This window comes from Xenopus tropicalis, chromosome 2 (genome assembly GCF_000004195.4).
Source record: "Xenopus tropicalis strain Nigerian chromosome 2, UCB_Xtro_10.0, whole genome shotgun sequence".
NCBI classification, from domain to species: Eukaryota; Metazoa; Chordata; class Amphibia; order Anura; family Pipidae; genus Xenopus; species Xenopus tropicalis.
Genome location: NC_030678.2, coordinates 3556788 through 3570705, shown reverse-complemented (window position 1 = coordinate 3570705; position 13918 = coordinate 3556788). Strand labels below are relative to the sequence as shown.

The following is a 13918-nucleotide window of genomic DNA, read 5'->3' as shown; positions in this document are numbered from 1 at the left end:
TCTGTGCAGTTCTGAAGCTTGATGGGAATGTGATAGGGACCTTAGATTGTAAGCTCACTGGGGCAGGGACTGATGGGAATGTGATAGGGACCTTAGATTGTAAGCTCACTGGGGCAGGGACTGATGGGAATGGGATAGGGACCTTAGATTGTAAGCTCACTGGGGCAGGGACTGATGGGAATGGGATAGGGACCTTAGATTGTAAGCTCACTGGGGCAGGGACTGATGGGAATGGGATAGGGACCTTAGATTGTAAGCTCACTGGGGCAGGGGCTGATGGGAATCTGATAGGGACCTTAGATTGTAAGCTCACTGGGGCAGGGGCTGATGGGAATGGGATAGGGACCTTAGATTGTAAGCTCACTGGGGCAGGGGCTGATGGGAATGTGATAGGGGCCTTAGATTGTAAGCTCACTGGGGCAGGGACTGATGGGAATGGGATAGGGACCTTAGATTGTAAGCTCACTGGGGCAGGGGCTGATGGGAATGTGATAGGGACCTTAGATTGTAAGCTCACTGGGGCAGGGGCTGATGGGAATGGGATAGGGACCTTAGATTGTAAGCTCACTGGGGCAGGGACTGATGGGAATGGGATAGGGACCTTAGATTGTAAGCTCACTGGGGCAGGGGCTGATGGGAATGTGATAGGGACCTTAGATTGTAAGCTCACTGGGGCAGGGACTGATGGGAATGTGATAGGGACCTTAGATTGTAAGCTCACTGGGGCAGGGGCTGATGGGAATGGGATAGGGACCTTAGATTGTAAGCTCACTGGGGCAGGGACTGATGGGAATGTGATAGGGACCTTAGATTGTAAGCTCACTGGGGCAGGGGCTGATGGGAATGGGATAGGGTTAATATTAATGCATCGGGCGCAGTCACATCAGGAGAATATTAAAAAGTCGCCAAGAAAAAATGCTGCGACTTTCCCCAGATTTACTCTATTCCCCAATTCCCCGGATTGAACCTGCCGAGTCTGTGTAGAAGCCAATGGCAGAGGCCCCGCCCCTTTCCTTCAAATTCTTTCTTTCATCTGAAAACTTTATCGATTTCACTGGGTTTTGTACAAAAACTTGACTTTTTCAAACTGTCGCAGCGACAATTCGATAAAGTCAGGACTTTCGCGCAAACAATTAGAAAAAAATGATGGAGTTTTAGTAAATGAGCCCCTGTATGTCAGTAACATGGCGTCTGCCAGGCACAGAGGAACTACAACCCCCCCGGGGCCGGCGCAGTCACGCAGACACTTTTCTCTCCTAAAAGTCCTTGAATAAAGAGGACACCCCCCCCCCCCCCCCCCGGAGCTGCCGCACAATAAACACCAATTAGATTCAGAACAATGAGAATGTTTGGGACTAATTAGATTTTTTTTTAGTACAACCTTATCTCTACGTAGTCGCCTCTCCCAACTGGATCTAAATGGGTTCCTCCTCCTTTATCTGTGTCCTGGTTCCATTATACATTATCATTATTTTATTCTATTTATACCCCCGGGGGGGGGGAATTCTTAAAGGAGCGGCAGCACCTGTATTGTATGATACAACGATGGGAGCCGGAATGTAATTGAGCAGATAAGCGTCGGGAGGTGCCCCCTGCGTCAGTAAGTTATGTTTCTATTCGCCGGCGGGATGGCAACCTAACAGCAGAGGGCGGTCTTCTGACTAATTATTATTGAAAATATAATAATAATTATACCAATGTCAATTAATCAAAATGAGAGAATTGAGCAATTGCACGTTTAGTTATTTGGATGGGTATACTTCCCCTTTAATGCATTTATTTCAGGTGGGCATGAGGAATTTATTATTTAAGTGAGACTTTAGCAGGGTACAGGGGGTCCCCGATGCTCAAATAGGCAATTAAACCAGCCCAGTGACCCCCAAACTGGTGTTCCCAGTGACTGAGTATAAACAAGAAAACCCGTGGTACCGGGTAGTACCGGCGCCGGTGGGCCTGACCCCATTATTAGCCAGATTGGGACTCAGTAGAACTGCACCCTCAGGCAGGTCAGCTTTACAATAAGTGTTAGTATGATGCAGAGAGTGCAGTTGTGATAGAATTTGCAATTGGTCTTCATTTTTTATCATTTGCCGTTTTTGAATTATGTAACTTTTTGTCTTTATTTATTTATTATTTTTGTGAGTTTAGAGCCTGATACATAAAAACTCTGTTCATTCCTGTGGGATTTTTGAGTTTTTTCACCATAATTGAATTGTAATAAATGGGCCCCTCAGTATCTACTACTCTACCCGTATGCTTATCGATGAGTGAATGGAAGTGGGAGGGGCCTCAGCCCTGGTAGGCGGGGCTCACAAACCATTCCTTTCTCCTGACATTTTTTTTTTATCCTGATACAAATCATCACCTTTGTTGTACAGCAAATACAGCTAGAAATTGATTTTAGAAAAATGTCCAAATTTCCAAAATATTTTCAGATACAGGTATAGGATCCATTATCCAGAATGCTTGGGTGCAAGGGTATTCCGGATAGGACTGTTCTGCCCCCAATAAGGGGTAATTATATCTTAGTTGGGATCAAGTACAGGTACTGTTTTATTATTACAGAGAAAAGGGAATCATTTAACCATGAAATAAACCCAATAGGGCTGTTCTGCCCCAATAAGGGGTAATTATATCTTAGTTGGGATCAAGTACAGGTACTGTTTTATTATTACAGAGAAAAGGGAATCATTTAACCATTAAATAAACCCAATAGGGCTGTTCTGCCCCAATAAGGGGTAATTATATCTTAGTTGGGATCAAGTACAGGTACTGTTTTATTATTACAGAGAAAAGGGAATCATTTAACCATTAAATAAACCCAATAGGACTGTTCTGCCCCAATAAGGGGTAATTATATCTTAGTTGGGATCAAGTACAGGTACTGTTTTATTATTACAGAGAAAAGGGAATCATTTAACCATGAAATAAACCCAATAGGGCTGTTCTGCCCCAATAAGGGGTAATTATATCTTAGTTGGGATCAAGTACAGGTACTGTTTTATTATTACAGAGAAAATGGATATCAATTTTAATAAGCTGAATTATTTGATTAAAATGGAGTCTATGGGAGACAGGCTTTTCATAATTCGGAGCTTTCTGGATAAGGGATCCCATACCTGTATTTGCTTTGAAAAATAAAATCTAAATTTGTCTTGATAATTGAAGAGAATCTTTCTCTCTAATTTGGCCGAATTTCCCCATATTTGGTTTCCCCAACTTTCTCAGCCCCCCCCGGCTGAATAACGAAGGCCCCGCTAATAACACTAATTATTCCTTTACGGAATTATTATTGAAACAATAGGCAGAGCTTTTTATAGACTTGCCCCCCCCCCCCTGCCCTTCGGCACAATGAGCCGCTCCGACGCACAGGTTGGATTTATTCTGTGTTTGTCCCTCTCTCCCCTCGGAGGCTGATGGATAAAATAGACAGTTCTGTGTGCGATGGTCCATTTCTCGGGGGGGGGGGGGGGGGGGGGATAGAAGAAATGGAAGTTATCTTTAACATATTCTAAAAATTCCCTTTCCCAAACAAGCAGTCAGCTCCCCTCAAAGGTTCCTTTGTCTGTTCGCAGGAAGAAACGCAGGACAGCTGAAAAGCAGAAGGCGTCTGTGGAGAATGAGATTAGTCAGTGGAGAGGAGGCAGTGCCAAGCCAGGCCGTCCCTGCCAGAACTTTCTAGCTGTTCTATTCCGCTGCCCAGCCTTATCCAACTCATACAGACATCAAGCAACCAATCAGCACGCGTCGCCTGATAGTGAGTACATTCACACAGCAAAAGCCCAAAAAACTTTGATACTGAGCCCCCACTTTGTTGTTGTTGAACTGTAAAGGCTGAGCCGGCTAATTGCCCCAAACCGTGGGCATTTAGTGTGGGGGCAGCCATTATCTCTGACTTTCTCAGGTTCACTTCCTGCTTCCTGTAGAGGGGAAGGCCCTTTCAAATATAAAGACTCAGGTTTTGCACCTTACAATGGCGCCCTTGGATATTTATACTGGTCCCCGAAATTAAAAATACTAATTGGGATTTAATACACCTACACCCCAAACCACGGGCATTTAGTGTGGGGGCAGCCATTATCTCTGACTTTCTCAGGTTCACTTCCTGCTTCCTGTAGAGGGGAAGGCCCTTTCAAATATAAAGACTCAGGTTTTGCACCTTACAATGGCGCCCTTGGATATTTATACTGGTCCCCGAAATTAAAAATACTAATTGGGATTTAATACACCTACACCCCAAACCACGGGCATTTAGTGTGGGGGCAGCCATTATCTCTGACCTTCTCGAGTTCACTTCCTGCTTCCTGTAGACGGGCAGGCCCGTTTAAATGTAGAGGCTCAGGGTTTGCACCTTACAATGGCGCCCGTGGATATTTATATAAAATACCAATTGGGATTTAATACACCTACACCCCAAACCGCGGGCATTTAGTGCCGTCTGTGGGGGCAGCCATTAACTCTGACTTTCTCGGGGTCACTTCCTGCTTCTTGTAGACTGCCCGTCTACGGCCCTTATGAATGTAAAGGCTCAGGGTTTGCACCTTACAATGGCGCCCATGGATATTTACATAAAATAATAATTGGGATTTAATACGCCTACACCCCAAACCACGGGCATTTAGTGTGGGGGCAGCCATTATCTCTGACCTTCTCGGGGTCACTTCCTGCTTCCTGTAGACGGGCAGGCCTGTTTGAACGTAAAGGCTGAGGTTTTGCACCTTACAATGGCACCCATGGATATTTATATAAAATAATAATTGGGATTTAATACACCTACACCCCAAACCACGGGCATTTAGTGTGGGGGCAGCCATTATCTCTGACCTTCTCGGGGTCACTTCCTGCTTCCTGTAGACGGGCAGGCCTGTTTGAACGTAAAGGCTGAGGTTTTGCACCTTACAATGGCGCCCATGGATATTTATATAAAATACTAATTGGGATTTAATACACCTACACCCCAAACCATGGGCATTTAGTGCCTTCTGTGGGGGCAGCCATTATCTCTGAACTTTTCGGGGTCACTTCCTGCTTCCTGTAGACGGGCAGGCCCGTTTGAATGTAAAGACTTAGGTTTTGCACCTTACAATGGCGCCCATGGATATTTATATAAAATACTAATTGGGATTTAATACACTTACACCTAGTGGCCAATTATTTCTCTTACATGTTTACATCTCAAGCGCACTATGGGGCAAAATGATTAAAGGGGAACTGTCACCATAAGCAATAATTCCAAATCCTTTGCTATCAGGTTAGTAGAGCAAAATAAACTTTACTTACACAATATAAATAATTTCATTTTTTTCCCTTTAGCCCTGGAATATACAGTCACAGCCAGCAGGCCGGTGCCATTTTGTAAACACTGTTATTAAGGCAAAGCTTTGTATCCCCCCAAAATCTTATGCATTTGCCATCTGGGTGATATTTAGGAAGTGCTAAATGGAAAGTAAAAGTATTTGTAATTAAAAATCTGAGCTATCAATCACATATTGCCTGCCCCGCCTCTATGCCTGCGGCATAGAGGCGGGGCAGGCAATATATGATTGACAGCTCAGATTTTTAAATGCATTTATAACAGGTATGGCTGATTTATTTTTAAAAAAGACACGCACGCCCTTGCCCGCCCCTTTTGCAACATCATCGGTGGGCGTGAGCCTATAAATATGGGGGACTAGCTGGATCAGTTAGGGTTCGGGCTGGGAGCGCACATCACTATCACCCACATACTCCTGGCCATACAGTGAACATGCAGAACAACTGCTAAAGGGAAAGTTAACTTTTAGTAGGATGAAGGGAGTAATATTTTGAGACAATTTGCAATTGGTCTTCATTTTTTATTGTTTGTAAGTTTTTTTTAATTATTTCAGTATTTGTTTTTTTTAATGAGTTTTAGCAGGTGACTGGTTGCTAGGGTCCAAGTTACCTTAGCAACCAGGGAGTGGGTTGAATGAGAGGCTGGAATATGAATAGGGGAGGGGCTGAATAGAAAGATAAGGAATAAAAAGTAACAATAACAATAAAACTGGAGCCTCACAGAGCAATAGGGTTTGGCTGCCGGGGTCAGTGACCCCCATTTGAAAGCTGGAAAGAGTCAGAAGAAGAAGGGAAATAATTCAAAAACTATAAGGAATAAATAATAAAGACCAATTGGAAAGTTGCTAAGACCTGACCATTCTATAACATACTAGAAGTTAACTTAAAGGGGAACTTACACTTGTGTAGAACGGCCCCCAGGTCTCATCCTGCCCAGTATGGGGCAATGGGATTAAATGTGCCGACCCAGTTATGTTTATAGCCCCTGAGCAATGGGTCGGGGCACAAACGCCCAGGGCAGAGCGCGGCCAATATACGCACAGAGCTCTGAGCCGTTTCCTTACACTCAGCCAAATGGGTTCCATTGATTGGGGGTCAATAATCAGTAGAACTTGCCTGTCGGATCCCCCCACTGAGATTTATTGATCCCTCGGTAGGAGGAAACAAGATAAACCTGTAACTTAACTGTTAGTATGTTATAGAATGGCCAATTCTAAGCAACTTTCCAATTGGTCTTCATTATTTGTTTGTTATAGTGTTGAATTATTTCCCTTCTTCTTCTGATTCTTTGCAGCTTTCAAATGGGGGTCACTGACCCCGGCAGCCAAACCCTATTGCTCTGTGAGGCTCCAGTTTTATTGTTATTGTTACTTTTTATTCCTTATCTTTTTATTCAGCCCCTCCCCTATTCATATACCTGTCACTCATTCAAACCGCTCCCTGGTTACTAAGGCAACTTGGACCCTAGCAACCAAATAGCTGATGAAACTCCAGACTGGAGAGCTGCTGAACTGAAAATGAAATAACTATAAAACTACAAACAATAAAAAATGAAGACCAATTGCAAATTGTCTCAGACTATTACTCTCTACATCATACTAACAGTTAACTCAAAGGTGACCAGTGTGGAATTATAACCGTTATATAGTTGCCAGGATCACTGCCCTAGTAACAGGATGACAGACTGAAATATGAAATATATTTCAGGTTAATGTCCCCTTTACTTGAAACTTCATTATTGAAAACTCCCAGCATCCCCTGACAGCCAGGAGAAAGTCGGTGCCCCGGGCCCCGTGGCGGCTTTGTGGCGCTCGGAGAGTTAACGAGATTATCGTTATGTTGATGAGGTCTCCGAGGGAATCTGGTTTATGCTCAAGCAGAATCATTGCAGTTTGGATGTTTTCTATTTATTTTAAAGCTGTTTTGTTCCTCGCGAGCTCGGCCCCCACCTGGCGTTTATGAACGGAGAATCCCCGGCCCCTCGTTAGCCCAAACGTGATGGGAAACGCTCATTAGTCATCTGGAAATGGCATTTTCATTCTTTCCATTATGTTTACATATTTTTTGTTGGGATTTTGCCTTATTGCTGCGCCGCAGAATCCTTACTGTGACTTCATGGGGGTAAAAAGGGGATGCGAAATTAATTGAAAGAGTCAGACAGTTATACAAGGAGGTGGGGGGTTTAAAGATAGATCCGATTGGGGTGACATGTGGGTCATTATGAAACCCCCCCCTGAATTAATGGATCCCCCCTGGGAGAGATTTCCCCTCCCTTGGGCTGTTCTCTTTCCCATAACCAGTTGGGGGGGTCACATAATCTCTGTGCTTGAGGGGAGACAGTGTAAAGCAGTGTAATGGAGACAGTATTTTTGTTTCTATTGGCCAATGCTCCATCGATCCGCTTTGTGCTGCTTCTCTACCCAATGGCAGAACCCTTTGTACTTGGCATGGGGACATGGGGAGGAGAGCAGCCAGCGGCACAGTCAGTACCTGGGAATGGATCTGGCAGTCGTCTGACCAGGCCGAAGTTCCTACAGGGTTCCTATTAGAACCCACTCTATGGACTGAACTACACACATTGCGTCCCATACCCTTCTCTCAGTTTAGATTGTAAGCTCTTTTGTGCAAGGCCCTCTTTACCTCTTCTATCGCTTATCAGTTCTATTTTTGTATGTAATATGTTCAATGCACACACCCATTTGTTGTACAGAGTGGATCCGCTGAAGAACCCCAAACCCTGATTTATATGGATCATGGGGGCCCATAGATCCCTATTTTGCCCCATTAGAGCTGGTTCTGCCTGACTATAGAGCATCTGTTTCTCAAACCTTCCATTTCACCCCATTATCCAGCTCTCAGTTTATCTGTTATACATGGGGCCCAGCTTGCAGCTCAGAGCCCAGGGGGGCCTTCAGCCAATCAGCACTGTGCCAGTATGCGGGATGGGCCCATTGTTTCATATGGGGGGGGGGATCAGTGCACATTAAGCCTCATCCTGTTAACTATTAACACTTATCTCCCACTGCTCCCCTGGTGTAGATTGGGTGCTAATGGGGTGCTAATGTCATGCCTCATAATTATGCAAATCAGAATTAATATGCGCCACATCTACATACCTAATGACAGACTGACAGCCCGAGCCTTCCCAGAGAAACTGCGCTTATTCACGCAACTCCTTGTTTTTATTCTTTTTCTTTATTTTCTGTTTATTAATATTTTGTTTTAAAGCCTCACTATTTACTTTGATAACCAAAGAGTCCATGAGAATCTCTAGTAGGGTGTGTTACTGAATGTGACTGGGGATCTAGTGATAGTGTGCTGCCCCCTAGTGGGGCAAATGGGAATCCACTCTTCTCTTCCCTGGTCATAATAATAATAATAAGCATAACAATAATAATAATAATAAAAGCAATAATAATACAAGAAATAATAATATATATATTTTCTTTTATTACTATTTATATTATTATTATGAATATGCATTATATAGTATTACTATATATATATATATATATAAAGCAAAAAGAGAATGCCGCACTCACAGGACTTAGGGGCTGATTTACTAACCCACGAATTCGAATCCGAATTGGAAAAATTCCGATTGGAAAACGAACATTTTGCGACTTTTTCGTATTTTTTGCGATTTTTTCGGCGCCTTTACAACTTTTCGGAAATTATCGCGACTTTTTCGTTACCAATACGATTTGCGCGAAAAAACGCGAAAAGTTGCGTGATAAACACAATGTGGCACCAAAATTACACTAATGACGTCACTCAGTTGTTGGCCATTGCCCACCCCGCATAGGGTCTACAAAAATACAATGTCAACAAAAGTAAAAACGAAATAAATAAAGAGCCATAGTGCCAAAGGTAAATAGGAAAAGATAGTGTAGATGCTGACAAGAAGAAACAAAAAAGATCGTAACTGAAGCAGAGATAGTGAAAGAGAATGTACCCAATCTCCAATTCAGTCACTGTCCTCCGCAACCAGAAGCGGACCGGTAGTGAAAGTTAAATATATATATATATATAAATATAGCATCACAATGCATTTATATATTATTATTATTATTATTGTTGTTGTTGTTGTTATTATATATAATTGATAATATATCAATCAATAATTATATTTTAATAATGGTAATATATAATCATAATATATGTATATACAGGTGTGGGATCCCTTATCCACAAACCCGAAAGTTACGAATTATGGAAAGGCCATCTCCCATAGACTCCATTATAAGCAAATAATTCAAATTTTTAAAAATGATTCCCTTTTCTGTGTAATAATAAAACAGTACCTGTACTTGATCCCAACTAAGATATAATTACCCCTTATTGGGGCAGAACAGCCCTATTGGGGTTATTTAATGGTTAAATGATTCCCTTTTCTCTGTAATAATAAAACAGTACCTGTACTTGATCCCAACTAAGATATAATTACCCCTTATTGGGGCAGAACAGCCCTATTGGGTTTATTTCATGGTTAAATGATTCCCTTTTCTCTGTAATAATAAAACAGTACCTGTACTTGATCCCAACTAAGATATAATTACCCCTTATTGGGGCAGAACAGCCCTATTGGGGTTATTTAATGGTTAAATGATTCCCTTTTCTCTGTAATAATAAAACAGTACCTGTACTTGATCCCAACTAAGATATAATTACCCCTTATTGGGGCAGAACAGCCCTATTGGGGTTATTTAATGGTTAAATGATTCCCTTTTCTCTGTAATAATAAAACAGTACCTGTACTTGATCCCAACTAAGATATAATTACCCCTTATTGGGGGCAGAACAGCCCTATTGGGTTTATTTCATGGTTAAATGATTCCCTTTTCTCTGTAATAATAAAACAGTACCTGTACTTGATCCCAACTAAGATATAATTACCCCTTATTGGGGGCAGAACAGCCCTATTGGGTTTATTTCATGGTTAAATGATTCCCTTTTCTCTGTAATAATAAAACAGTACCTGTACTTGATCCCAACTAAGATATAATTACCCCTTATTGGGGCAGAACAGCCCTATTGGGTTTATTTCATGGTTAAATGATTCCCTTTTCTCTGTAATAATAAAACAGTACCTGTACTTGATCCCAACTAAGATATAATTACCCCTTATTGGGGCAGAACAGCCCTATTGGGTTTATTCAATATTTAAATGAATTTTAGCAGACTTACAAAAAGATCCCTTATCCGGAAAACCCCAGGTGCCGAGCATTCTGGATAGCAGGTCCCGTACTTGTACATTTATATTATTGTTGTTCATTATTTTCACATCTGTTTGTTTTTCTAAACAGGGTAAATTTAAAGAATTGCCACTTTACACTATTCCTATAGGGCTGTAAACCCAAAAATTACAATTTTGCAGAAGGAGAGAAACTGAAATTCTAAGAAGCCTCCGATTCACATTCATTGTGTTTATTTAATGTTTTCCAGTTCAAGTGAAATTGCTGCTGAAAGCTGTATTTTTCTCTCCCTTTCTGCTGGGTCTTAAAACAGTAAAAGAGCTTTGTCTGCTTCTTCCCGGCTCTGTTATTCCCAATACAAAAAATATACAAAAGTCAAAACCAGCGAGAGCAGCAATGGGCCGGTACTGTTTCTGTAGCAACAACCTTAAAGGGACCCTGCCCTGATATTTATGGGGGGCTGTTTATCTCTAAATGACCCTGTTACACAGCAAATAATTCCCTCTGCCATTTAACCTTTTATTCTTCAACCAACAAATGTATTTGTAGCTGTAATATTGGTGTGTAGGCGCCATCTCAGTGCCTTGTGCCTGAGTCTGAGCTTTCAGCCAGCGCTACACATTAGAACTGCTTTCAGCTAACCTATTGTTTCTCCTACTCCCATGTAACTGGAGGAGTCCCAAGCCGGACTTGGATTTCTTACTATTGAGTGCTATTCTGATACCTACTGGGAGCTGCTATCTTGCTCCCTTCCCATTGTTCTGCTGATCGGCTGCTGGGGGTGAGGGGGGGGGATATCACTCCAACTTGCAGCGCAGCAGTAAAGTGTGCCTGAGTCTGAGCTTTCAGCCAGTGCTACACATTAGAACTGCTTTCAGCTAACCTATTGTTTCTCCTACTCCCATGTAACTGGAGGAGTCCCAAGCCGGACTTGGATTTCTTACTATTGAGTGCTATTCTGATACCTACTGGGAGCTGCTATCTTGCTCCCTTCCCATTGTTCTGCTGATCGGCTGCTGGGGGTGAGGGGGGGGGATATCACTCCAACTTGCAGCGCAGCAGTAAAGTGTGCCTGAGTCTGAGCTTTCAGCCAGTGCTACACATTAGAACTGCTTTCAGCTAACCTATTGTTTCTCCTACTCCCATGTAACTGGAGGAGTCCCAAGCCGGACTTGGATTTCTTACTATTGAGTGCTATTCTGATACCTACTGGGAGCTGCTATCTTGCTCCCTTCCCATTGTTCTGCTGATCGGCTGCTGGGGGTGAGGCGGGGGGGATATCTCTCCAACTCCAGGTCTCTAACACTTCTCTCTTGTTGTTCTGTCTCGCAGGTGACATCAGTTGCAAGGGGATGACAGAGCGCATTCACAGCATCAACCTCCACAACTTCAGCAATTCCGTGCTCGAGACCCTCAACGAGCAGCGCAACCGTGGCCACTTCTGTGACGTGACGGTGCGAATCCACGGAAGCATGTTGCGGGCCCACCGCTGCGTGCTGGCCGCTGGCAGCCCATTTTTCCAGGACAAGCTGCTGCTGGGATACAGCGACATCGAGATTCCCTCGGTGGTGTCGGTTCACGCGGTGCAGAAGCTGATCGACTTCATGTACAGCGGGGTGCTGAGGGTTTCCCAGTCGGAGGCGCTGCAGATCCTGACGGCCGCTAGTATTCTGCAGATAAAGACGGTCATCGACGAGTGCACGCGAATCGTCTCGCAAAATGTCGGAGGAGTGTACCCCCTTTTACCGGACTCTGCTCAAGAGACGCCCAGGGGGACCCCCGAGTCGGGCACCTCTGGGCAGAGTAGCGACACCGAATCAAACTACCTTCAGAGCCATCGTCAGCACAGCGTTGACCGGATCTACTCCGCTCTGTATACGTGTTCCATGCACAACGGCAGCGGGGAGCGGTCCTTCTACAGTGGAGCCCTGGTTAGCCACCACAAGACTGCCTTAGGGCTGCCTCGGCAACACCACATGGAGGAACCCAGCTGGATCACCCGCATACACCAACGATCCCAGAGAATGGAGCGGTACCTCTCCGCCACTCCCGAGACCACCCACTGCCGGAAGCAGCCACGCCCGGTCCGTATCCAAACACTAATGGGCAACATTCACATTAAGCAGGAGGTGGAGGACGACTATGACTACTACGGGCAGCAGAGCTCGCAGGCGCTGGAAAGGAACGAGTCGGAAGAGTGCACTGAAGACACCGATCAAGCAGAAGGCACTGAAAGTGAACCCAAAGGCGAAAGCTTTGACTCCGGAGTCAGCTCATCCATCGGCACAGAGCCCGACTCCGGAGAGCAGCAGTACATGCCCATCCTCAGCCGAGAGGGTCCGCAGGAGCCTTCCCAAGCAGAGTCCAACAACCTGCCCACCGAGGGCAGTGAAAACCAGGACCAACCGCACTTAGAAACCAGCTCTTCCTCCCCCGAGAGGAACCTTGATACGGACAGCACAGTGCTCCGAGTTAGCAATAGCACCGACAAGGGGGTCGTACAGACTTCGGTTACCCAGTCCATAGCGCAGACAATGCCAAATACCCAACTCTACTTACGTCAGACAGAAACTCTCACCAGCAACCTGAGGATGCCGCTCACCCTGACTAGTAATACCCAGGTCATTGGCACCGCTGGCAACACCTACCTTCCTACCCTTTTTACCACCCAAGCAGCCGGGAGTGGCCCCAAGCCTTTCCTTTTCAGTCTGCCCCAGTCTATACCTGGTCAGCAAACCCAGTTTGTGACGGTCCCCCAGTCTGGCATCTCTCCATTCGCTGGCCAGTATCAGAACACTTCCCAAACCAGTCACAGCACATCAAGTGCACAAGGAGAAAAAAAGCCTTACGAGTGCACCCTGTGTAACAAAACTTTTACCGCCAAACAGAATTACGTGAAGCACATGTTTGTACATACAGGTGAGTGAGCATTGGAGTGCACTCGGATGTAAGTAGAGCCTCAGTAGGCCACTCAGAGGGGACGAGCGTTTCTATCAATGTTGTGCTCATGGTTTGGGAGAAGGGGATTGGGTGGTAGGTTTGGGGATGTTTGAAGGCGTTAATAACTCATTGGGGCTCGTTTATCAAAACTGGGCAAATTTGCCCTTAGGGTGTAACCCACAGCAACCAATAAGTGATTGGCAGATTTGCCCATGGGCAGTAATCTATAGCAACCAATCAGTGATTGGCTTTTTTCAGCCAGCTGCAGGTAGAACAGTCAATGCAACGATTTGATTGGTTGCCATAGGTTACTGCCCATGGGCAAGTTTGCACAGTGTTGCTAAAAGACCCCCAGGTTTTAAGTAGTGTGAGAAGAAAACAACTGAAACACAGTAAGTACATAGGGTTATTACCAGAAATGATCATTAACTTGTCAGAATTGGGGCACTTTAGTTTGAGAGGTTTGGGGT

General features: G+C 44.3%; 1 protein-coding gene across 1 annotated transcript in view; it reads left to right on the top strand.

The window, feature by feature from the left end:
- The window catches only part of zbtb20 (zinc finger and BTB domain containing 20), a 118864-nt gene that overhangs the window by 89697 nt on the left and 15249 nt on the right, over window positions 1-13918 (top strand). Inside the window, exons 3-4 of the mRNA XM_018091373.2 lie at window positions 3576-3757; window positions 11841-13427. Coding sequence (XP_017946862.1) covers window positions 11861-13427 — 1567 coding nt within the window. The 5' untranslated portion in view covers window positions 3576-3757; window positions 11841-11860. The remainder of the gene's footprint in view (window positions 1-3575; window positions 3758-11840; window positions 13428-13918) is intronic.